This window comes from Mytilus californianus, unplaced genomic scaffold (genome assembly GCF_021869535.1).
Source record: "Mytilus californianus isolate M0D057914Y unplaced genomic scaffold, xbMytCali1.0.p SCAF_5, whole genome shotgun sequence".
Taxonomy (NCBI): domain Eukaryota; kingdom Metazoa; phylum Mollusca; class Bivalvia; order Mytilida; family Mytilidae; genus Mytilus; species Mytilus californianus.
This window is the reverse complement of record NW_026262701.1, coordinates 27,355,554-27,383,037: the sequence shown is the minus strand read 5'-3', so window position 1 is coordinate 27,383,037 and position 27,484 is coordinate 27,355,554. Positions and strand designations below refer to the sequence as shown.

At 33.1% G+C, this 27,484-nt stretch overlaps 2 protein-coding genes across 2 annotated transcripts in view; both read right to left on the bottom strand.

The window, feature by feature from the left end:
- Window positions 1–27,484, bottom strand: part of LOC127702715 (DNA-directed RNA polymerase II subunit RPB1-like) — a 519,640-nt gene that overhangs the window by 128,520 nt on the left and 363,636 nt on the right. The window lies entirely within an intron of this gene.
- LOC127702724 (equistatin-like) lies at window positions 22,665–26,445 on the bottom strand. The gene is made up of 4 exons (XM_052207031.1): window positions 26,225–26,445; window positions 25,460–25,574; window positions 23,551–23,630; window positions 22,665–23,054 (listed from the first exon to the last, which is right to left on the bottom strand). Exons 1-4 carry the CDS (start codon window positions 26,301–26,303, stop codon window positions 22,864–22,866), a joined length of 465 nt encoding a protein of 154 aa, XP_052062991.1. The 5' UTR covers window positions 26,304–26,445; the 3' UTR covers window positions 22,665–22,863.

Genomic DNA, 27,484 nt, shown 5'->3' with positions numbered 1-27,484 from the left:
TGGGATTGATTTTGGGGGTTATGGTACCAACAGTTAAGGAATAGGGGCCAAAAAGGGGCCAAAAATAAGCATTTTTGTAACTTCCAGACATAACTTGTGTGTTAGTCTATGGATCTCTCTCTGATATTGTACCACAAGGTTCCATATCACAAAGGGAATGCTGGGATTGATTTTGGGTGTAATTGCCTCCAAATTTTAGGAATTTGGGGCCAAAAAAGAGGCAAAAAACAATCATTTTTCTAGTTTCATGACAATAACTTGTGTGTAAGTGTATGGATCTTTATGAAATTGTACTACAAGGTTCCATATCACAAAGGGAAAGCGGGAATTGAGTTTGGGAGTAATTGCCCAAAACGTTTAGGAATAAGGGGCCAAAAATAAGCATTTTTCTAGTTTCCAGACAATAACTTGTGTTCAAGTGTATGGATCTCTCTGAAATTGTACTGCAAGGTACCATACCACAAAGGGAAGGCTGGGATTGATTTTGGGGATAATTGCCTCAAAATTTTAGGAATTAAGGGCCAAAAAGGGGCAAAAAAACAAGAATTTTTCTAGTTTCAGGACAATAACTTGTGTGCAAGTGTATGGATCTTTATGAAATTGTACTACAAGGTTCCATATCACAAAGGGAAAGCTGGGTTTGAGTTTGGGGGTAATTGCCCTAAATGTTTAGGAATTTGGGGCCAAAAAACAAGCATTTTTCTAGTTTCCAGACAATAACTTGTGTTCAAGTGTATGGATCTCTCTGAAATTGTACTGCAAGGTACCATACCACAAAGGGAAGCCTGGGATTGAGTTTGGGGTGATGAATCATAAGGGGGTTCAAAAAATTTGGGTTTTATTTTTTTTTTTCCTTTTTTTTCTTTTTAAATTTTCCATTTTAAATTGGTTATTTCTGATTTATATATAAGAGCAAATAACAATGATATGGTTTGAATAGGTAAATTAAAATTTTTTAAGTTCTTAGACCACATTCATTCTGTGTCAGAAACCTATGCTGTGTCAAATATTTAATCACAATCCAAATTCAGTGATGTATCAAGCTTGAATATTGTGTCCATACTTGCCCCAACTGTTCAGGGTTTGATCTCTGCGGTCGTATCAAGCTGCGCCCAGCGGAGCATTTAATTCGTATTAGGTATGTTTCTTGGATAACCTTTAGGTTAACTGTATTTGGTGTAGGGTATGATTGTAAGATGTACATGTCTGTCTGGCTTTGACCTCATTTACACTTATCATTGAAAATGTTAAGTTTATGTGAAACTTGGTGAGCTACCATTTGATTTTTATGGGGGGGGGGGGGGGGGCTAGGATGAACAATTTTGTCCTGCATTTTTTTTTTAGTTGTAATCTCTCTCCTACCTTTTTATTTTTCAGTCTATACGGTCCTGCCTTATTTTATTAGTTTATCCTGACTTTTTTTACATAAATTGTCATCCTGCCTTTTTTTTTTGCCAAGTTGCTCATCCTGCCTTTTTCTTTTTTACTCAAAACTCCTGTCCTGCCTTTTTTTTTTCTTTCAAATTTCATCCTAGCCCTCCCTCCTTTTGGAACGGTAATTGTGATGTTACCTTGATACACACAACAGATATATCAAATACTTGTACATTAATACACTCAAATTTATGAATTTTGGGTGGTTGTATTTTCCTTAAAATGTTATAAATATTATAAGTAAAATGAAACTTTTATATTAATATTATGGTTGGTAGGGTTCTATAAAAAGTTAAAAAGTGCCTTACATGACTCAATGTTTTTAACCTGAAACGGCCCTTATGATAATGTTCCCTTTAGGGTCAGTGTGTTTCCAGTGTATTGGGTATATGACTTTTTCTTTTGAACTTCTCCAAATTTTACAAGTGAGAATTTTTATTTTTAAAATCAGTTTTTCATGATATGAGTTTGATTTCCTGCAATTTTTCACAAAATTACATTTAGTAGAACTTTAACCAACTTTAACCATATAGAGTATAGGATTTGTTCATCCAATTCCTCTATTAGTTAACAAGATAGAAACCTTTTTAATTTGTACTACATTTAAGAGTACATATACTAAAGATGTGGATCAAGACTGGATTTTGGTTTATATTTCCTGCCTACAATTAGGTGGAAGGTGTAAGTTTTCTGGTCTGTTTGTCTGTCGTTCCAGGTCAAGGTTTTTTATTTAAGGTTGTTAAACATAAAGTTGTGGTAAAATTAAATTGAAACATAGTACACATGTATTTTTATTATGTGTTTTCACTGTACATGGAAAATGCATGTGATAGTCTGAGCGAGGCAGAGTATCCTATGAACGCACATACTAAGGTTTTTTTTCAGTTTTTACACAATCATCAGTTGTTGAATTGGTCACTTCTTATATTAACTATTAGTGAACAGTGTTGGTCTATGGAGAAGAGTGAGGAGACAGTGTTGGTCTGTTGAAAAGAGTGAGGAGACAGTGTTGGTCTGTTGAGAAGAGTGAGGATACAGTGTTGGTCTGTTGAGAAGAGTGCAGGGACAGTGTTGGTCTGTTGAGAAGAGTGCAGAGACAGTGTTGGTCTATTGAGGAGAGTGAGGAGACAGTGTTGGTCTATTGAGAAGAGTGAGGAGACAGTGTTGGTCTGTTGAGAAGAGTGAGGAGACAGTGCTGGTCTGTTGAGAAGAGTGAGGAGACAGTGTTGGTCTATTGAGAAGAGTGAGGAGACAGTGTTGGTCTGTTGAGAAGAGTGAGGAGACAGTGTTGGTCTGTCGAGAAGAGTGAGGAGACCGTGTTGGTCTGAGAGAAGAGTGAGGGGACAGTATTGGTCTGTTGAGAAGAGTGAGGAGACAGTGTTGGTCTATTGAGAAGAGTGAGGAGACAGTGTTTTGTTGGTCTATTGAGGAGAGTGAAGAGACAGTGTTAGTCTGTCGAGAAGAGTGAGGAGACAGTGTTGGTCTGTCGAAAAGATGGAGAAGACAGTGTTGGTCGGTTGAGAAGAGTGAGGAGATCGTGTTGGTCTGTTGAAAAGAGTGAGAAAACAGTGTTGGTTTATTGAGAAGATTGAGGAGACAGTGTTGGTCTGTTGAGAAGAGTGAGGAGACAGTGTTGGTCTGTCGAGAAGAGTGAGGAGACCGTGTTGGTCTGAGAGAAGAGTGAGGGGACAGTATTGGTCTGTTGAGAAGAGTGAGGAGACAGTGTTGGTCTATTGAGAAGAGTGAGGAGACAGTGTTTTGTTGGTCTATTGAGGAGAGTGAAGAGACAGTGTTAGTCTGTCGAGAAGAGTGAGGAGACAGTGTTGGTCTGTCGAAAAGATGGAGGAGACAGTGTTTGTCGGTTGAGAAGAGTGAGGAGATCGTGTTGGTCTGTTGAAAAGAGTGAGAAAACAGTGTTGGTCTGTTGAGGAGAGTGAAGAGACAGTGTTGGTCTGTCGAGAAGAGTGAGGAGACAGTGTTGATCTGTTGAGGAGAGTGAAGAGACAGTGTTGGTCTATTGAGAAGAGTGAGGAGACAGTGTTGGTCTATTGAGAAGAGTGAGGAGACAGTGTTGGTCTGTTGAGAAGAGTGAGGAGACAGTGTTGGTCTGTCGAGAAGAGTGAGGAGACCGTGTTGTTCTGTTGAGAAGAGTGAGGGGACAGAATTGGTCTGTTGAGAAGAGTGAGGAGACAGTGTTGGTCTATTGAAAAGAGTGAGGAGACAGTGTTTTGTTGGTCTATTGAGAAGAGTGAGGAGACAGTGTTAGTCTGTCGAGAAGAGTGAGGAGACAGTGTTGGTCTGTCGAAAAGAGTGAGGAGACAGTGTTAGTCTGTTGAGAAGAGTGAGGAGACAGTGTTGGTCTGTTGAGAAGATGGAGGAGACAGTGTTGGTCGGTTGAGAAGAGTGAGGAGATCGTGTTGGTCTGTTGAGAAGAGTGAGGAGACAGTGTTGGTCTGTTGAGAAGAGTGAGTTGCGTTAGAATGTTGAAAGGATTTTGATTTGCTTAACTTTTTAACAAAATAACCGGTAGGTGTTGTTGAACTGTTCAAATTTGGAAAATCTATCTGGTCCTGCGTGAGCGCGCTAGCATTCAGTGCGTGAGGTTGTGTGCACGATACCCTGTAGGGTCAAACCACAGATTAAAGTAAGAGCAGTCTGGTTCGTTCGGATAGGGAAACAAGCCTTCCTATTGATTATTTTGTAAACTATCATGTTAAGTATCCGGCTCTGCATGTCGGTCTAGTACAAAACAGTGTTGAAATTCAAATCACGTTAACATATTGTCATCATGATAGGCATGTAGTATTTGCCACTGAACGTTAGGCAATTTCATCATCATCCTATTTGGAAATTTTGATTTAGGGTATGTATGCAGCATTTGTCCTTTAACTCCTCTCACCATCTACGAGATAGAACTAGTTTGTTTTAAAATATATAGGAGTGACTGCTATTCTTGAAGGACTTAAACGAATTTCTATTTAATTCTTTTATTCGACATAACTTTTAGCAAGGAACACAGGATACCTCTATATGTACCAAGTGTACATATACCAAAGATAATAAATATGATAATGGAAATGGGGAATGTGTCAAAGAGACAACGACCCGACCATAGAGCCGACAACATAATGCCTGCCTCAAGACATTGTCATTGGTGATATATAAGTGTGTACTTGAGGTTTAAAGTGTAGATTTGAGTCGAATTGTTAGTTGGTTTTATAACGGTGTTATATTGATCATATTCAGCATAGAAATGACACGAATAACCGTAAACATATTACACATTTCGAAAATATTGAAATTGACTGATCACCTGTCTGGCCTGTTTTCTGTGCGTATGATCATATAATATCAACCTCAGATCGGATTTCGAAATGCCAATGTCCTTCGTTTAGGGCGGGGTTCGGTATTTTTGTTATTTTACTTTTTATTGTTTGAATTTAATTCGTCTATACATTGTATTTGTTTTCTAAGACTAAATATATGTCTCGTTGATGCTTTTGTTTGTCTTATATGTGTCTCCCTTATCATATTCGGTGTATTTGGCTGTTTTGTCTTAGTCTATTGGTTTTCATACTTGTTAACGTTCTAAATTTTTTACTAAAAAGACTTATCATGATAAAGAAAATTAACCACACATATCATATAATATGTTGTTTTTAATGAACTCGGTGCAATATTATTGTTGTTGTAGTTGCAAATTATATGAGAAAATATTTGTAAAAAATAATAGCCAATGCAGAAAAGGTGATTAATGGAGGATAATGCCATTTTTTCACAATTCAGCATAAGAAACTTGAAAAAATTTGTCTTATTTACGTTATGTTCATAATCATTCATAAATCGAACGTCTACACGTTATATAAACAGCAATGCACTATTTGCAGCTAAACTAATGTTGCAACGGTGTATGCTTATCAATGGGTGCTGAACAGTAAAATTCAAACCATTATGAGTTCTAAAGCTGGCTCTATCAAAAGAAAAATAACAAAATCTATAGTATCTTTTTTTTTAATTAGCAGTTCAAGCTATTCATTTGGGTGAGATGAACGGATTTCCCAATTTGTTTACCATGCTGATCTGCACAATAGCATTGTGAACCGGTACACTGTATCGTATCGTAGCTACCATCGAGTGTGCAACGAAACATTTTCCCGATCAGTCCAGTTGCTTCGTACTCTGCTTTTTCACGTGCACAATCTAACAAAGAAAATGATTATTATTGTAAAGACGTTTATGAAAATCTTTCAAAAGCAAACAAAAATTCTTATAAGTTTTTAAAGTAGAATTAATTCTGATCTAACTAGTATCAATGTATGCGTTTGGTATAACATATGGTATGTTTGAAGTTTCAAGTTGGAAGTACGATATGAAATCTATAAATCGACAATTTGTAATTTACATATAGTAAAATATCTATGGTGCTGACGCAGATTTAAGCAACAGTAAACTAATCATTAACACAGATGACGACGGATATGCTCCAATTGTCGTAACCACATTTCCGTCCTCTTCTCCTGGAATTTGACCTATTGAATTAGACTTATCATCGGGTTTGTACTTATATGAGCAAGGCGACGGGTGTCATATGTGGAGGATGATCTGCTTGCCCTTCCGGAGAACCTGGGATCATCCCGGTTTTCGGTGGGGATCGTGTTGCTCAATCTTTCGTTTTTTATGGTGTGTTTTGTAGATTGTTTTTTGTCTTTTGGTCATGTTTCGGTTTTTTGCCATGACATTATCAGTTTTTATCTTCCGCCTCTCTTTTACATCAATATTTTGATGGAAAGTTCTAATAATTCGTTGAAAGTTTACAAGGAAACAACCTAGCTGTCATACCACAAGTTGTTTGAAACCTATACTACTTTATTGCAGTGAAATATGGGCACTAACTATGATAGTTAAAGACAATTCAAGTCTTGAATGTAGATATTTATCATTTTTGCCATCAAAATTTCAAATAAAAGTTGCTTAATATCTTGTTGGTGTGAATAAAGCTGCAGTTAACACAGCAGTTTTAGCAGAAATAGGTATGTTACCTATTGCTATTGATGCTTTAAAGGCTTCTGTAGGGTTTTGGTGCCATTTGATAAATGCACAAGAAGAAAGATATGCTTCAAATGCATATAAATGTAGTTTAAATTTACCAAATGGTTTTGCAGCCAAATTGAAAAATGCTCTTTCAAAAATAGGGTTCAATCAAGTATGGGAAAATCAAAATACTTTCTAAAAAAATGCCTGATTAATGCTGCAGGGAACAAATTAGCTGAAAGATATACAGATTTTTGGAAAAACAGTCTTTTTAATGATTAAAATAACCTTAATGGAAACAAACTAAGAACATACAGAAAATTCAAAAAATGATTACATATTAGATTATTTTTATTAATAGATTTAGACCGATACATGATATCTAATTTTATTAAAATCAGATTAAGTAATCGTAATATAAATATTGAACAGGGAAGACACCGTAAATTACCTCTGGAAAAAAGATTATGTCACCTTTGTAAAAATTGGGTTGAAGATGAATATCATTTTGCTTTAAAATGTCAAATGTTAGAAAAACGTAGGTAAAAACTTTTTCAGGAAGTAGAGAGTATAGTTTCATCTTTCAACAAAATGTCTGATGAGGAAAAATTAACATTCATGTTTACATTTAATGAGTATGACATAACTAAAATTATTGTTAAAAGGGTTAATGATTTATATGTACTAAGAAATAGTCTGGCTGACAAGAAAAACTAAAAATAGAAAATAATCACAAATTTGTATTACATAATTAGTAATTATGTAATACAAATTTGTGATTATGTTCTATTTTTCATATATGTTTGTTATGTTATATTTTATAACAATAGCATTAAGAACATTGTACTTTTACTTTCAAATTTGCAAAAGTATCACCTCCTTCAAAATATCTAAATTTACCAGATACTTATATAATATGAATGTTGCTTTAATTTAAATATTGTATGTTTGTAAATATTGTCATTTTTGTCTTGGTAACAACCCAATGTTTTGATTTTACACTAATAACATAATTTGATTATTTATAAAAATCAGTATTTAAATCAGACAATATAAAAAGCTGAACCGACTTGCGACAAGATTCAAAGGAGAGTATCTAAATTATTTAAAGTATTTTTGAAATGTAGTATATTAGTATGTGTTTAAACAATTACATGCATGTTGATCTTAAATATTAGCAGCTGTTTATAACATGAAAAATCTTAAACCAATGCATATACATTTAAGAGAAAGAACAAGTCATTCTAAAAATCAATGTACTTAAAAAAAAAAGGTCAAGTTAATGAAAAACAGGAGATAAATTATCACAAAGGTCACTATATATATGAAGAGCCCTTATAACTCTTTCTGGGAAATATAGATTCCACCACTGCAACAAGTGTGTTACGATATTTCTCAAATCGAGACAGTTAAATTTTAATATTTAAAGCGCGAGGTTTGCCGAGTTCTTTAAATAATTAAAATTTAACTGTTGAAAGTGAAGAAATATCGTCATACATGAGTTATAGTGGTGGAATCTGTTTCTCTAATGATGTTTATCCTTCCTTTTCAAAGTTTTTTCAGAAAGTTGTGTTCTTTATGTGTGACGTCATCAGGCATGGTCGCTTTTTTCATGACGTCACAATAGGAAATTCAGAAGAAACCAAAAAAATTTGACGTCATAATTAAATTTCGACCAATCATTTGCCGAGAACAGTTATTTCACTAGTAAGGAGAACATTTTTTTCACAATCGGTTTGGAAATGTGAAAATTGTGACAAAATTAAAGAAACGTTGTTTTGAACGTGACCAATGAAGTTTATTCAATTAGCAATAGTTTACAAAAATATGTAATTTTGGAGATTTAGTGAGCCTTAAAATCCGTTTCAATTCACCACTTCATATGCAAATTACTTGCACTGTCATGATTATAAAAGTCAATCACCAATTTTGTCAAAACAATCATGAAATATTCCCCTGAAGTCGGCTGGTATTTTTCAACTTTTTCTTTGAGTTTACTACATTTGTTATTCCCAAAGTTTTTTCTTCAAATGCCATATTGGAACCTTTTGGTTCCAATGATAATAGTGTCACTGAGTATGAGGAAAATTCGTTCAAATGGCGGAAAACAAATGGTATCATATCCAATCTTAACAGATTTAATTATCGAATCTGTTTTCCAAGAAATGTTTTGCTTGTTTTTGGTTGTATTGCTTTGCTGTGTCTGTTGTCTGGTAAAGTATTATTTGTTGTCGTTCTAAGTTGAATCAAAAATTGTCTGTCAAGACGGTGATCATTATATCTCTTCAAAACCTCTTACTACGTTCTATTTTAATACAAGTATGTCATTTACAAGAGAGCTTAAATATTCAATTATGCATTGTTTAATTATACTAAACAATTACTAGGTAGTATCGTTAGACATGCAATAAATGTTTTAACCTACAACAAGTCTGGTTGTCAGCCTCCCATCTATTGACAGAGAAATCGGATATTGCCATACCATTTTTTAAAACACAGTAACACCTTGAAAGACAAAAAATCAAGCAAAAAAGTGATGACATTTAAAAAATTAAAGAATAGACATTTGAACTATCTTATAAGAAAATCATTATTTGCATTTAACTGAAAAAAGTGTACACACCTTCGTTTAAGTATTATAGATACAATGAATAAGCGTTGATTCTTTAAAAAGAAACCATGAGCCCGGTGGGCGAATGGTTTGTTTTTCATGATGTTTTTCATGAATCAACGCTTATTCATTGTATCTCTAACTTAAACTTTTGTGTTGATGTCTTTTCAAAATTAAAGTCTTTTCTTGTTTAGGAGGTATTGTAAGTGAGTAATAATAACCATGTTATCATGTTCAACGATGCATTATTAAATCTAAGTTCACAATAAATTGGTTAGAGAAATACAAATATAACATAACACGTCTGTCTTTAAATTACCAGGCATCTTAATATCATCCGTTATTTACAAAATATATTCGAACTTGAAGTTCTTTTAAGTACGTATAATAAGTATGCTACCGAAAAGCAACTCTAATTCTAGACACATCACGATTTACTCACATAGGGATTTGCGAATAAACATTTGTAAAGATATGTAGTAAAACAGATGAAAGCATACTATATTTTTAAAACAAAAAATGGACAAATTGAATGTCATCATTTTCTTTTCAATAATGTGAAACAGCCAATAATAATCCAAAAATAAACAGAAAAACCAGTTATTATCCACAATAACATACACAATAAGAAAAACGGAAAAACTAAAGAATAGGGAAAACAAAGAGAATACAGGGTATCGAACCTAAACCGACAAGTCTCTACTTTTAACTTGACTTTTTTAACTCATTGACATTAACCATGTTTAACTTCGCGGCTACCAACTTATACTATACGATTGTCTATTATGTATACTAAAACCATTGCCGTGACGTCAGCCTATTCATTTACCGTGGATTCTTTTTTCTAGAATCAACGCTTCCTAAATCTGTCGCTTAAATGGACTCACCAAATTATATTCAATTGTTTCCTCTGTGTGCCTAATTTCATTAAGTTTGAATTGGCCAATTTTCTGTTTTCTGTTCATTAATGGAATTAATTTAAAAACTTACCTTTAATTTTTGTAACTTTTATATGCTTTCACTGGGAATCGAATCCCTCCTTGAAATATTAGTATGATGTGTGTGACTGACATCAACACATTGACGAAACCTCTCGGCTACCAATGGGTTGCAATTTATATGTCTAGTTTATATATATAAATGAACATATGATACACATCGGTACAACGGGCACACAGGGCTTGTACCATTATGTAGTATAGATACAATGGATAAGCGTTGATTCTTGAAAAAGAAACCATGAGCCCGGAGGGCGAATGGTTTGTTTTTCACGAATCAACGCTTATCCATAGTATCTATAACTTAAACTATTGTGTTGATGTTTGTTAACAATTAAAGCCTTTTCTTAATTAGAAGGTATTGTAAGTGAGTTTAAATAACTCCGTTATCATGTTCAACGATGCATTAATAAATCAAAATTCACAATTTATTGGTTATAGAAAAATGTAAGTATAACATAACACGTCTGTCTTTAAATTATTATGCATCTGAATATTATCTGTAATTTACAAAATAAGACATTTTCGAACTTATTTATAAGTATATATAATAAGTATGTTACTGAAATTTCTAGTAAGAATTCAAACCTAATTCTAGGCACATCACGATTTACTCGCATAGGAATTTGTGAAGATATGTAGTAAAACAGATGAAATCATACTATATTTATAAAACAAAAATGGACAAATTGATTGGAATCATTTACTTTTCAAATACCTGAAATAGCCAATAATAATCCAAAAATAAACGGGAAAATCCGCTATTATTACAAAAATATCCACAATAGCATACAAAATAAGAAAAACTTTAAAAAATAAAGAATAGGGACAACAACGAGAAAACAGGGATTCGAACCTAAACCGACAAGTCTCTACTCGTTAACTCATTGATCTAAACCTCGCGGCTACCAACTTATACTATACGATTGTCTATTATGTATATATAAAGGTACAAACCTTGTGTGTCCGTTGTACCGATATGTATCATATGTTCATTTATATATATAAAATAGACACCTATATTGCAACCCATTGGTAGCCGAGATGTTTCGTCGATGTGTTGAAGTCAGTCATACATAACATATTTCAAGGAGGGGTTCGATTCCCAGTGAAGGCATATAAAAATTATAAAAGTTCAAGGTAAGTGTTTAAATTAATTCCACTATTGAACAGAACTCAGTAAATTAGCCAATTCAAACTTAATGACATTAAACACACAAAGGAAACAATTGAATATAATTTGGTGAGTCCATTTCAGCAACAGATTTAGGAAGCGTTGATTCTAGAAAAATAATCCACGGTAAATGAATAAGCTGACGTCACGACAATAGTTTAAATTAAATTATACCATAAATTCATAATAATAACTGAATTAAGTTCTTACTGAGACCCGGAACACTGTTTTGGGGCATAGTTTCCTGCGGAATCACAGACAGGTACTCTTCTTCCTGGTACATTTGGATCCTGTCGATATATCCGTAACTCTCTTTGACAAGCAGTTTCTGCAATGAAATGATACATTGAAATTGTGTTTGTTCGTTAGTTTATCAACGATTGATTATACTAAATACAACTGGTGGAAGATATCCTAGTTTGTTTTCGTTACATTGTAATTATTCATGCATGTTTGTACGCTTTTGCCGTCAGCTTCATGTCCTAAGGGTTTATTAATGTTATATACTAACATAAGAACAAAAACAAACACACATGTATTACATTCTACCTAAGTCAATATTGTAATATTATATTGTGTAAAAAAAAATAAGAACTACCGTAACTATCAAAAAGGACTTTTTAAGTTGTCGGTACATTTTATTTGTAATTATTTTTGTCAACTTTGACCCACTAGATGTTTTCTATTATAAAAATAAGGAGATGAGGTATGATTGCCAATGAGACAACTATCAACCAAAGTTCAAATAAAGTGGATGTAAGCAGTTATAGGCAACCGTACGGCCTCCAACAATGAGAAAAACCCATACTGTATAGTCGGCTATAAAAGGCCCCGACATGAAAAATATGAAACAATTCAATTGAGAACACTAACGGCCTAATTTATAACAAAACAATTAACGAAAAACAAATATGGCAGACATGAACCAACGACAACCACTAAACTACAGGCTCCTGACTTTGGACAGGAACATAAAGAATACCTTCTTTAATTGATTAATTGATATCATCGGTTCAGAAAAAAATAAATAGTTGCATTCTTTATACTGCAACTCTTAAAACTATTTCAAATTTTGGTATAAAATCAACACTAATGATGCAGGCAAAGTTAAAAGAAATCAGACAAACTGCATTCTTTCACGTCAAAGTTAAAAAAAAAAAAAAAACTAAACTACAGGTTACGAACGTCACAAGCATGCTAGCTTTAAACGGCCATTGACTGAATCTAAGCTAAATTTTGTGCAGTAATTCATTTTTGATACACATATAGTAAAATTGTATTATAAAAGGCAATGCTAACATGACTACTGACTTAAAAGAACGAAATAAAAAAACGTTCTCAAGCAGAATTTACTATCGTAATATATAAAATCAACAGCATTTCCTTGTAAAGTTATTGAGCGGCCTCGGTGGCCGAGTGGTCTTGGTAGTTTAATTACATTATCACTACCCTGTCAACACTGCGGTTGTGAGTTGGAGCCCCCACTTCAATCTTAATTGACTAGGATTGTTAATTTTCTCACCGAAGGTCGGTGGTTCTCCCCAGCACTCCGGCTTCCCCCATGAAAAAAAACAACAGTGGTGAAAGTGACGTTCAACACCAATCAATGCATCAATCAAATTTTGTAAAATTAAAAACGTTAAATCTTATGAGCTATTATAATATACCTATGTTTTGGTAGTAAGAGGAATTTGTTCCATCCAGATAAAATAAACACAACAGAGTAACAACGCAAATATAATTCAATTTCATTTTCACAGTTCTTATGTCTTTCTCCTAGAACAATGCAAATGTCATCGGCTCACGTATACATATTATATATCCTTATTGTAGGGTCAAGGTTAGATTGAATTTACGTAATACATTTCATTTTATTTCATTTTTTATGAACAGTTGAATCAGTACGAATTACATTCTTCAATAGGATAATGATAAAACGGAATTTCATTGAAAAGGGACTTTTTCAATAAAGTTTAAGAGCACGTGCATACAGTCTGGCTCTGAAAAGTGCTAAAAGGATGTTGATCATGTATAGCTCATCAACAATTTCCTAATTGTTTGGCATATTTAAAGAACACATTAGCTATTTGCACTGCGTAGAATATAAACATAATCCATAAATTACGTGACATTAATATAATGCAATTGTTCCATTGTCAGCTTGTGTTAAGTTGCTTATATGTAAATTGAGTGTTTCATTTTTATTCAATTTTATAGTACAGTTTTTACTTTCGATTGTCATAGTAACATATTCAATAAGAACATTTGTGTTTGTTTCCTACGATTTTTGTTTTCAACAATACATTATACTATAAGAACGAATTTGCACGATCATTAGGAATCGGTTGGCTCAAACTGAAAGAGATAACGTGTAGATTGTGAATGTAACTTAAAGAGATAACGTCTAGATTGTGAATGTAAATGAAAGAGATAACGTCTAGAATGTGAATGTAACTGAAAGAGATAACGTCTAGATTGTGAATGTTACTGAAAGAGATAACGTCTAGATTGTGAATGTAACTGAATTAGGAAACGTATAGATTGTGAGTGTAACTGAAAGAGGTAACATCTAGAATGTGAATGTAACTGAAAGAGGTAACGTCTAGATTGTGAATGTAACTGAAAGAGATAACGTCTAGATTGTGAATGTAACTGAAAGAGAAAACGTATAGATTGTTAATGTAACTGAAAGAGATAACGTCTAGATTGTGAATGTAACTGAAAGAGATAACGTCTAGATTGTGAATGTAACTGAAAGAGATAACGTTTAGATTGTTAATGTAACTGAAAGAGATAACGTTTAGATTGTTAATGTAACTGAAAGAGATAACGTCTAGATTGTGAATGTAACTGAAAGAGATAACGTTTAGATTGTGAATGAAACTGAAAGAGATAACGTTTAGATTGTTAATGTCACTGATAGAGATAACGTTTAGATTGTTAATGTAACTGAAAGAAATAACGTTTAGATTGTTAATGTAACTGAAAGAGATAACGTTTAGATTGTTAATGTAACTGAAAGAGATAACGTTTAGATTGTTAATGTAACTGAAAGAGATAACGTTTAGATTGTTAATGTAACTGAAAGAGATAACGTCTAGATTGTTAATGTTTAGGTTTGATCATTCCTAATGAAGTTAAATCAGAAAAGTGCTTCGGGTGCACATTTATAAAGTGTTCATTGTTCTTGCATTATCATATAAACTCTTACATGCATGAACGTTTATTTACAAAAGCATTTTGTATGCACCTTTGATAATTAAAGTCTCCCAACAATAGAATTTTAACATCTGAAAATAAAATACAATTAGAAAAATCTGAAGATGTGCCTTTGTTTTTGAAAAGATAAATTTTGACAGAGTAAATGTTTAAAGGTAAGCAAAGCACGTCAATAACATCTAGATGACACGATTTATACTGGAATTAGTTGTTTAACTATACTGATAAAAATATACGCATAAACCGTAGCTTTATAATTCGATGATCTAAACTGACGCATACAATGCGTTCCATAGAATTTTATCTAAACAGTTAAAACAAATAGATTGATTAATAGTTGTTGCTTAACGTCCAGTGGCAAATATTTCATTCATGATCAGGACGAAAAAAAGTAGAAAAGGTCACTCCATCTTTCTATTCTTTTAAAATAAGTTTAACAGCAACATGATTTGCATCGATGGAATTGTTATATAAAAATTGAAATATGGTACTTTGAAAACTAATAAAGAGATACAATCACTACTGATATATCTATACATCTATATTTACAACATGATGTCTTTAAATGAAATTGGATACCCTGCATTTATCTTGCTTTTCAAAAACATATGGTCAAATCGCTGAAAAACCCCCTCCTAAATGATTGAAAACTATCTTTCTGCATTGACAATACTATCTCCGGTGTAAATTAGATACACCCATTCGGGCTAACACCCTCAAGTTGTATCTAATACTAACACAGATGGGAGACTGTATCGATAGGTTTATAGACCTTGGACAAAAAATGTACGTATCTTCGATGAAGTTTTACTGGAAAGATATTTTGCTTTGTATCTTAAAAAGTATTCATCAATAATTGAAATTTAATTGAACATGGAAACAAGTCACTATAGTTTTATATACTTACAATGAACCAGAACATTGTTTTGGGGCATAATTTCCTCCGAAATCACAGTTGGGTTTTCTTGCGTCTGGTTTTGGATTCTGTCTAAATAGACTCAACTTCCTTTGACAAGCAGTCTCTGAATAACAAATATTAAACGAAATAGGAGCCAAAATTACTGTGAATGATACTGAAAATCGCAAACCTATTATCAATGTTGCACGGTGATAAAAGCAAAAGGGATCAAAAGGATCAAAAGGAAAGTCAAACTCGGATAATTAATCAGAGCTATGCATGAGGTAGAATTATGGATACAATTCTTCAGTTTTAATATTGATTTAAAAATAATAGAAATGATTTGATATTAATGTTTTCAAACAATAGACCATTTTCTTCACAAGATGGTACTCTAAAATTAAATTGTGCGTAAATGTAAAAAAATTATAACAAAAATACAGAACTCCAAGGCAAACATAGACTATAGAAGATCTGCCATTTAAACCAAGTTTTTTTTCATAGGTTCGTACCAGTATATATGACAATCATTGAAGCCCGAATCATCACGGCATAAAGCCCTATATGAAATCAATTTGGACATGCATCTTTTATTAGGAACCACAGACCATCACAGTCAAGAAAAAACAGTTTTCAATAGGAAAAGACATGTAAGTTGAAGAAATTTTAGATTTTTAAACCTCAATCATACAATGTATCCTATTTAAGTAATATTATGTGATCTATCTAAAATTAGTAAGAAAAGTTCCTGTATGAGAAACATCGTTTCCATCCAGGCATATCAAACACAATAGAGCTATATAGAAATTGATAAAAAGTAAAATAACAAAAATACCGAACTCCAAGGGATATTCAAAACGGAAAGTCCATTATCAAATGGCAAAATCAAAAGCTCAAACACATCAAACGAATGGATAACAAGTGTCATATTCCTGACTTGGTACAGGCATTTCCTAATGTAGGAAATGGTGGATTAAACCTGGTTTTGTAGCTAGCTAAACCTTTCACTTGTATGACAGTCGAGTAGAATTCAATTATATTGACAACAATGTGTGAACGACACTCCCATTTTATTGCGATTACGGTGAATGAATGCACAACGTTCAAAAACAAACATAAAAGGGCTATTCATTATAATATATCTTTCTGTGCTTATAAAAAAACGTATCAAAAACAATTATGTTTGATTTTTTCAGTGACAACTTATTTGTGGACTATAGTGAAATATTTTCAACATCATTTGGCATTCTGATTGGATCCAGTCATACCAAAAACAAAAGAGACATACAGGTATAAATAAATGTCCCTCTCGTTTTATTTCCAGTATTGTATATCTATATATTCGGCGTTGTAAATGAATGCACAACATTCAAAAACAAACAAAAAACGGCTATTTATATATCGTCCTGAGTTGGCAAATATGTATTTTTAAATAAATCAGCATTGTACCACCAATGAGTAATTAAAGTTGTCAACAAGTAATTCCGATTGCTAATGCAAGTGATATTGTGGTAAACTCTGGATTATAACGTATGTTACTATTCAGGAAACTCCGGATACATGAGGCAACACAGATAACAATACCGGATAATATACAGGCGAAATTGACAAACCTCAAACAAATATTAAAATCATTTTTAAAAATTGTATACGTAAATAGACATGAGGTTAAAGTTGTTATAGTTCATCCCGTATATTTAAATACTTATGCATCATTGGCTTTCAAAATTCACAGTTTAAACTTTTCTAATGATGGTTAATCCAGAAAATTACTTCAGACACAACAAACTTATGCTAGTGAATCAAAATATAAACAGAGCCTTCATTAAATTTGCAGACCTGTTGTAAAAGGTTCCTTTGTGAGACAATTAATCTTATATTTAGAGAATATATATGATTATCTACTTTACGTTAAACGGTCCTTTAATTTGTTATGGTGGCAATAAACATTTCAGTTATGATGAAACTTTATTTCATAACTTTTGTAATAGTAAATGCACTTTCTTTTGAAATGCATCGTAATTAAGTATATGCTTAGCGTAACAGATTAGTATGAAAAATAAATGTTACCTTCAAAGCAAAGCAATACGAACATATGACTCCTATTGAAAAGAAAGTTCAATATAAGAAATATAAGATTATTGTATATGATTGATAAAAAGCGGAACAAAAATCCCATGTTGAATGACACATACACCTAGATGGCAAACAATAAAACGACGAAAAAAACCAATAGTCCACAAAATACTATATAGAACAAATAAAACAATGCACACTGTGTCTAAAGTACCCCGGGGAAAATGTTGCGTATCAATAGTATCCAATATCTCTTACGGTGACGGACTACCTACAAACAGAGAAAATGCAGAATTTCCCTTTATTTATTAGTTCTATATATACATTTGTAGATTATAAATACACATATCACTATTTTTGATTGCGAGAGGAAATATTTTCTACAACCGTTCCAGATTAAAAGAGAGAAATGAGAAAAAAGAACGTTAAAATGATGGCGAGAGTGAACCTTTACTCGAATTTCTCTTGTGAAAATTGCACACATTGTACGAAAAGAAACGTACAGAATGAAAGACTTATACACGGAGATTGGAGAATTATCCACTTTGAGCACCTCAATGGGTGTATTTTTATGCATGGAAGGAAAGAAATCAGTCATGTCAAAATGGAAGGACCCGGTTTTGTCAATGAGGTTTACAATATAAAGACCCGTTTTTTTCTTTATCAAGGACCCCGTTTTGTTTTGTTTTGAAATCACAAATTTATGAAAAGCAACACTCATCTGAACATTTTCCGTTGAAAAAAAATTAATTTACTAGTATATGATAGTGTGTTAAAAGATATACATTCCTGGGAAACTTTTCAAAATAGGGAGTAAAACACATTTTGTGTTATCAAAATGTTATAAGCTAACCTTATTGCACTAGTCTACGATCTAAGCTGTAGTGGTATACAACTCATTTTGGTTATAAGATTACTACTCCTCAATCTACGAACTAAGAATTACAGGTATACAACTTAACTAGGTTATAAGATTACGATTCCTCAAAGAGGGGCGAAAGATACCAGAGGGATATTCAAACTCATATATCGAAAATAAATTGACAACGCCATGGCTAAAAAAGAAAAAGACAAAGACAAACAATAGTACACAAAACACAACATAGAAAACTAAAGACTAAGCAACACGAACCCCACCAAAAACTGGGGGTGATCTAAGGTGTTCCGGAAGGGTAAGTCGATCCTGCCCCACATGTGGCACCGTCGTATTGCTCATGTTAGTACAAACCCGGTAAATAGTCTAATTCGGTAGGTCACATTAGTGAAAAGGGAACGGGATTGTAGTTACGACATTAGGAATATATCCGCTATCATCTGTGAAACGGATATTCCATAACGGTCAACCAACTCGTGATGGCGTCCGTAAAATTTACGAAGGGATGATTTCAACTTAACCATTTGGAACTCTGGGTTTAATAGCTTCCTTGTGAACAGCAACCCTCTATCAAGAAAATCATGATAGGAAACACAAGCCCAGGAATATCGTATTTATTGGGAGATATATACTCCGTATGCAGGCGCTACTGGAATGTTGCTATATAGAAATGGAAAGTTCACAATTGGGAAGCTGAAATCATCTCTTTTGTCGGAAAGTTTTGTTTTCAACCGACCCTTATTGTCAATTTCTAGATGTAAGTCAAGATATGAAGCAGACTTAAATGTATCTGTTGTATCCTTTATCTCTAGTTCGATGGGATAGATGCGTTCAACATAGTCACCAAATTTTGAATTATTTACTGAGAGAACATCATCTATATAGCGGAAAGTAAAGTTAAAGGATACTGCTAAATTCTTCTCTTTCTTCCTAAGAAGTTCCTGTATGAATACAGCCTCATAAGAATAAAGGAACAAGTCAACAAGAAGAGGGGCACAGTTGGTTCCCATGCCGATTGTTTGTTGAAAAACACGTTCTCTAAACGTAACAAATATGTTGTCAATCAAGAAATCAAGCATCTTGATATTGTCAGTTTCAAAGAATTTTTTGTTTGAATCAGAGTGATTTTTTACAAAGTAGGATTTATCCCTCCCTTAGGCAAGATACATGTATCTACGTTGGCCATTCTTTTTTATGAAACAAAGCAATACCAACTATTTCAATTTGTCTTTTAGTTTGGAATGGGGAATACTTGTGCAAAGTGTAGAAAAGTCAAATGTTTTAATACTACTAGTATTGCAAGATGAAAGAGTCTTAGATTGTATGTACTCCAAAAGATCTTTGAAATTTATAGTATCCACATCTGATTCACGCCACCTCTGGAATAGGCAGTTTCACAATATAAACATAAGCCCGGCTTTGATTGCTGATAAAATTGATGTTAATAATATAGAAAGAGGTTTCGTGGAGCACTTGGAAGACCCAACAATATACCGTTGTTTGCAAGGACACTTTTGTAGTTTAGGTATCCAATACAGTGATGGAAGATCCAGTTCTTCATCTTATGTAGAAATTCCAAAGGAAAATAGAACAGACCTGTGATTATCCAGGATTTCCACTTTAGTAAGTGTCGTAGGGGTATATGTTGAGTTTCCAAGTGAATTGTCAATAACTTATTCATTTATCAAGCAGTTTATGTAATCAATCTACGAAATAAAATGTACAGGTATACAACTTAACTTGGTTATAAGATACGATTCCCCAATCTACGAACCAAGCTATAGAGGTATACAACTTAACTTAGTTATAAGATAACGATTCCCCAATCTACGAACCAAGCTATAGAGGTATACAACTTAAAACTTGGTTATAAGATAACGATTTCCCAATCTACGAACCAAGCTATAGAGGTATACAACTTAAAACTTGGTTATAAGATAACGATTCCCAATCTACGAACTAAGATGTATAGGTATACAACTTAACTAGGTTATGAGATTACGATTCCCCAATCTACGAAAAAGAGAGGCGAAAGACACCAAAGGGACATTCAAACTCATAAGTCGAAAATAAACTGACAACGCCATGGCTAAAAAAGAAAAAGACAAACAGAAACAGACAAACAATAGTACAAAAAACACAACATAGAAAACTAAAGATTGAGCAACACGAACCCCACCAAAAACTGGGGGTGATCTCAGGTGCTCCGGAAGGGTAACCAGATCCTCCTTCACATGTGGCACCCGTCGTTTTGCTCATATCAGTACAAACCTGGTAATACGAACTATGCTGTAGAGGTATACAACTTAACTTGGTTATAAGATTACGATTCCCCAATCTACGAACTAAGCTATACTAGAGGTATACAAGTTAATTTAGTTATGTTAACGATTTCCCAATCTACGAACTAAGCTGTAGTGGTATACAACGTAACTTGGTTAAAATATTACAATTCCCCAGTATACGAACTAAGCTGAAGAGGTACACAAATTAACTTGATTATAAGATAACGATTCCTCAAGAATGTATTTACCACATTGTTAAACATTTATAACACCGTTAAAATATTTCACGTGGAAACGTGACAATTAAGGGAGCAGAAGACTCATTTCATGAGCTCATTAATGAAAACTCATGTGCTGTTACAGCTTTAAACAACACCAACGTTACAATGACCAATGAACCATGAAAATAAGGTCAGGTCAAATGCACCACATACCAAATATAGTTGATGTATTACTTAAAGTATCAGAGATACGGAATTGACCACGAAAAAAAACCTTGAAGTCTGACCAATATAATGGAGTCAAGGTAAGGTAGACCTGTCTGACAGACAAATAGAACTTGCAAGGACCACATATATCAAAAATGGTTGTCTTATCAGTCATAATAAGTGTGAAATGCACATTTTTATGCAGTCGCTGAACCAGGAAAATGATGTCAATGATAATGGACATAAGACAGACGGAAACTTTGTAACATAAGAGATGTGTATGCAAGGTATGAAGCATTCAGACATATTAAATTCGGACATAGAAGGTTTATACGAATAGTTCCAGGGCCGCCGACTTTGGATCCCCCGATCTGGAGAGAGAAAAATGTGAATTTTGAGAAGGAACATAATTATCCAATTCACATACATCCAGTTCCGCTGATGCCTGTTTTCTCGTTTCTTATTGAATTTAAAGATGGTATATGATATAATTATATTATTTGACCAATAAACGCTTAGAATAACATGGACGAACAAGTGAGTATCTATGTTTAGAATGTTATATAGAAAGCCTCTGTAATAAAGTCTGTGCATCCTCTATAAAAATCAGAAAATTCACGTTTTTTATTAAGTGTATATGTACAGAATGACACGGTTTTTTCATTAAGTATTTTTGCTGTTTTTGGTATAATTGCACGTTAAAAATTTCGTAAAACACAGTTTTTTAGACGGGGTCATAAACCTTAATAGTCCCAAGGAGGGATAAAAAAAAATTTCAACGCATAAGTATTGCGATTCTGCTGGAATGTTGCGACTTTGAAATGGAAAATTCACAATTAGGAAGCTGAAATCATCCCTTTTCTCGTCAAGTTTTATTCTCAACCTACCCTCATTGTCAATTTCCATATGGCAGTCAAGATATAAGGAAGACGTAATTGAATCTATCGTATCCTTTTTTTCAAGTTCGATGAGATAGGTGAGTTCAATATAGTCACCAAAACTATTTAGTGAGAGAACATTATCTATATAGCGGAACATGCCCTTAAAGAATAGAGCTAGCTTCTTTTCGTTTCTTTTTAAGAAGCTCTTGTATGAAGTCAGCCTCATATGAATAATGGAACATATAGGCAAGAAGAAAAGCACAGTTGGTTATCATGGGAGTACCGATTGTTCGTCGAAAAACATGGAAAAAAATCAAACATCGCGATAGTTTCAGTTTCAGAGAAATTTTGTTTGAAACAGAGTGACATTTTACAAAGTACAATTTATCCCTCTCTTAGACAAGATACTTGTATTAGCCATTCTTTTTGTATGAAACAAAGGAACAAAAATTCTTTCAATTTGACTTTTAGTTTTCCAAGGCTTGTGTAAATGTAGAAAAGTCAAATGTTTGAATACTATTTCAAGAGGAAAGAGGCTTAGGTCACATAAGAGGCACATATTTTCTGCATGAAGATACATCGATTGTATTTGATATAGAATGACAAGTATATTATTAGGGATAATACTTATTGGTTAATTAATCAAAATTTGAATTATACTCTTTAGGGTCCAACTGTTTGGCTAACCTCAGGCGGGTGTCACGTGCACCCTTTGACATCACCTGGATCCACCTCTAGATACTTTAACACAAACAATGTAAAGAACTTTTATTCATCTTAAGAGGAAGGAGATAAAACTCAGATAATCAATTTACTGTCTACTGCTGTTTGTTGAAAGTTGCCGTTTCTTCAACAATGAGAAGTTTAAGTCAATTGAACCAATTTGGAATGTTCAAGGCTTTTCACAAGTATTTTATAATAAAGCATATTATAAATTTCAAAGCATCTCGGTATTCAACAGTTCATCTTGTTCTTTTGACTGTAAGGAACAGTGTCTGTTCCAGTTGTCTTTCCATCCTCGTCTACACAGAAACACATTGGCCCAAAATAGCATTGAACAGGATCATAACTTCCATCAGATTGACAGCTGAACAGTTTTCCAACCATTCCAGATGAAAGAAATTCGTCAGAGTCACGTGCACATTCTGGAAGAAAATTACAAAAAAAACAAAAACAACAATGCAACGCTATCGTCTGACTCCTGTACTTCTGAAAACAACAGTATATAGAATCGTGAAAACTGCATTGAATGAACTCTGCGTGAGACAAATGTAACTGTGGGGTAAGTAAAAAATATCTAATCGTTTCCCTCGAAATTCGAAAGCAAGCTGGTGCCTTGATTGAACCCTCATTTTGTTTAATAAATGTTTTCATGTTGACAGCTGACTAAAAAATCATACAAAGTGTGGAGTTAATGTCATGTTACAATTTTGTATTTAAATGTATTTATGCTATTTTTACAAAGATGTGGTCAGCGATGATTCTTATTCCTTACATTAAATGTATTTATGGTCTTTATTTACAATGATGTGGTCAGAGATGGTTTACATTCCTTCTCAATACTTTGAACAATATGATAGCAAAAACAACGTATACTATCCTATGCTAACTCATTGATACCTCAGTAAATAAAATACTTACTGCAAGTTTGCTGTGCTGAATCTCCAATGTGAGAAGTATACTCGCTAATCTGAGATCCGTCTTTCTTTACACAATAACACCTGAAAATGAAATGCCCCAAAAAAAAATCCTTTTATTTATAGAAAGAGAAATTTTAATACAGCAAATATTTATTGTCAAACAAAACCACGTTAATAACATCTAGATGACACATTTTACACTATGAGTAGTTGTTTAACTATAGAGCTTTACACCTAAATGAGATGAGCTGTTATACTGTTATACTGTTATTATCATGTTATAATGTTACACCACTGTCCCAGGTTAAGGGGAGGATTTGGCAGTAGCAAACATGTTTAACCCCGCCACATGCTGTATGTGCCTGTCCTAAGTCAGGAGCATGTAATGCAGTGTTGTTTATTGCTTTGAACATAAATCATGCCGTTCGTTTTCTGGTTTGAAGTGTTTTATATTTGTCATTCCGGACCTTTAATAGCTTCCTATGTGGTATGGCATTTGCTCATTGTTCAAGGTAGTACGGTGATCTTTAGTTTTTTACTTTTGAAATATTTGGTCTGTGTTGGAGAGTTGTCTCATTGGCAATCATACCACATCTTCTTATTCTTATATTAACTGGCGACATAAGGCTCTTTTGTTACTTAGACTAAGCGATCCTTAGAATTGTATGCATGACGTCGTAAATGAATGTAGGTTCGCAGCATTTGATCTAAATAGACAAATTAATAGACAAGGTCACTTAATCGTAAAAAATCGTAAACAATAATTTTAACAGCACCATGATTTGTATAGATGGAATTGGGATACACAAATTGAGATATTGTACTATTAAAAACAAGTTAAGAGATATAGTCTCTATTTATATTTTGGAACAACTATATTAAAGTCATATGATGCTTCAAATTCAAAACAAAAATTGAATATGTTATATTTACTTGGGTGAATAGGTTTTACTATAAAAACGTAAAAATGGACTTTCTTTTAAAAGAAAATCCTTTATCTTTTCTGTAAGCATTGACCTTAACCACGAGACCTCTCGTCAGTATTTCTGCTACCGTACAGCGCAAGTGCCAGGGAAAAACCGTGATGAAAGAAAAGGTAAACAAACGTGAAATATAGTTAAAGTAAGATAGTGTTAAATGATTTTGAAAGCACAAAAATAATTCACCAAATCATTTAACAACTTTTATGACAATGTTATGTTCACAAATATCAACGCATGCAAAATATGAAAAAAATAAACATCGGTCTAGATCTATTGCATGTATTTTATCTCACTTTTTTTCACGTGCTCCATGATTATTTGTCGGTGGTTTATGAAGGTCATGTTATGTAAACTTCGGCAATAAAACACGTAAGTTAATTTAAAGGCAAAGTTTTCACTGAATGAAATATTTTTTATCGATTATATGTTATGGATTAATACATCTAAAATATCTTGCGTAAAGGACTTAGTTTAGTATATACACAGTCACTGGTTCCATAATTTCCTTAACGTTATAATTTTGGATAAACATGTTTTATATGACTTTAGGACATGTGCGGATACTGTATCGACAGGCATATAAACAACTGGACAATACATGCACGGATCTTTGATGAATTTTTACTGCAAAGATATTTGGCTTTGTATCTTAAAAACTAGAATGGTGGTTAATTTATTTTGTGTCCTAAGACCGTTACATTATTTATTCATCAGTAATTAAAAACAGATTTAACGTTGGTGGCAACAAGTCCACCATAGTTTTAATATACTTACACTGAACCTGAACATTTGGCTTTCTATCTTAAAAACTAGAATGGTGGTTAATTTATTTTGTGTCCTAAAACCGTAACATTATTTATTTACCAGTAATTAAAAACAGATTTAACGTCGGTGGCAACAAGTCCACCATAGTTTTAATATACTTACACTGAACCTGAACATTGCTTTGGGGCATAGTTTCCGTCGGAATCACAGTTTGGTTTTCTTGCGCCTGGTTTTGGATTTTGTCTAACAAGTCTCAACTCCCTTTGACAGACAGTCTCTGAAAAAAAGTATAAAACGAAATAAGAACCAAAATTAGTGTCTGAATGAAATTAAGAAAAAAATATTCTGCATATTTTTTTACGATACTAATTTTACTGCAACAGATGCATATTTCGATGATTTATGTCTCTATAGTGATACTCGATATTAAAAATCACTAACCTACTACTTACGTCAAAGGGCCGATGAAAAAGGCACCAACAGGAAAGCCAAACTCGGACAATGAATCAGAATTATGCACGAGGTAGGTAGAAATAAAGATATAAATCCTCAATTTAAATTGATTTAAATATGATAAAAATGATGATTTTAATGGATTCAAACAATAGACAATTTTCTTTACTTGATGATAAACTCTTAATCTAAATTGTGCGTAAATGTAACAGAGATTATAAAAAATCTGCCATTTCAACCAAGTTTCTTTTCAAAGGTGCGTACCATTATATATGACAATCAGTGAATCCCAACCATCACAGCATAAAGCCTAACATCGAATCAATTTAGACATGCATCTTAAATTAGGAACCACAGACCATCATAGTCACGGAAAGAAAGTTTCCAAGAGGATAGGTAATGTTAAATGAAGTAATTTGATATCTTTAAACCCCAAAAATACATTGTATTATTTATGATTAATAAGAAAAGTACCTGTAGTATAAGCATCGTTTCCATACAGATATATCAAACACAATAGAGCTATACAGCTACAAATAAACGTCACTCTCATTTTATTTCCAGTACTGTACAACAATATATTCGGCGTTGTGAATGCACACTATTACAAAACAAACATAAAAGGGCTATTTATATATCTTCCTGTGCTGAGCTGGCAAAATTGTATTTTTAAATAAATCAGCATTTTACCACCGATGAGTGATAAAACTCCAGATGCTAATGCAAGTGATTTTGTGGTAAACTCCGGATATTATGTATGTTACTATGCAGAAAACACCGGATGCAAGGGGCAACACAGATAACAATACCGGATAATATAAGGAGAAAATGGTAAACGTCAAGGAAATATTAAAACAATTTTCAAAATTGTGGACGTAAACCCACAGGTTGAAGTATATATAATTCCTCCCGTGTATTAAAATACTTATACATTCTTGGCTTTCACAATTCTGAGTTTAAACTTTTCTCACGACGGTAAATCCAGAAGCCCTCCAGACTCAACAAATGTATACTAGTGAATCAAAATATAAACAGTGCCTTCATTAAATTTGCAGACCTGTTGTAAAAGCTTCCTTTGTAACACAAATAAGGTTATATTTAAATAATACACGTGAATATCTATTATACGTTTAACGGTCCATGCATTTGTTACAGTGGCCATAAACATATCAGTTATGATGAAACTTTATTACATAACTTTGGTAATAATAAATTTGTACTTTCTTTCGAAACGCATCGTAATAAATTACTTGCTTCGCGTATAAGATAAAGTATAAAAAATATATGTAACCATCAAAGGAAAGCGAGACGAACATATTACTCCTATTGAAAAGAAAATTCAATATAAGAAAGATCAGATTATCGTATAAGATTGATAAAAAGAGGAACAAAATCCCATGTTGAATAAAAACATACACCAAGATGGTAAACAATATAACGACGAAAAAACCAGAAGTCCACAAAATACTTCACAGAACAACTGAGCAACATGAATTCAAACAAAAACAAGCCATTTTAAAACTATGTATGTATTCCAATTAATAAAGTATGTATCAATGTGTTTAATAAAAAATAGTGTATGTTGTATGTAAAAACATATGTATGAAATGTTTTACGGACGCAATCACGAGTTGCTCTTTGTCACCGCTGACCATGAATATATTCCAAATGTCGTAACCACAATCCCGTCTTCCTTTCATAAAATGTGGTATTAACGAATGAGACTTTTCGCCA

Excerpts from the sequence above, each read along its gene's own strand:
- LOC127702724 (XM_052207031.1), bottom strand. The coding sequence starts at position 26,303 with ATGAGAGTGACGTTTATTTGTAGCTGTATAGCTCTATTGTGTTTGATA. Across the intron at positions 25,575-26,224 it reads AAACGATGCTTATACTACAG|AGACTGTCTGTCAAAGGGAG; the intron begins GTACTTTTCTTA and ends ACTTTTTTTCAG. Across the intron at positions 23,055-23,550 it reads TTCAGCACAGCAAACTTGCA|AATGTGCACGTGACTCTGAC; the intron begins GTAAGTATTTTA and ends ATTTTCTTCCAG.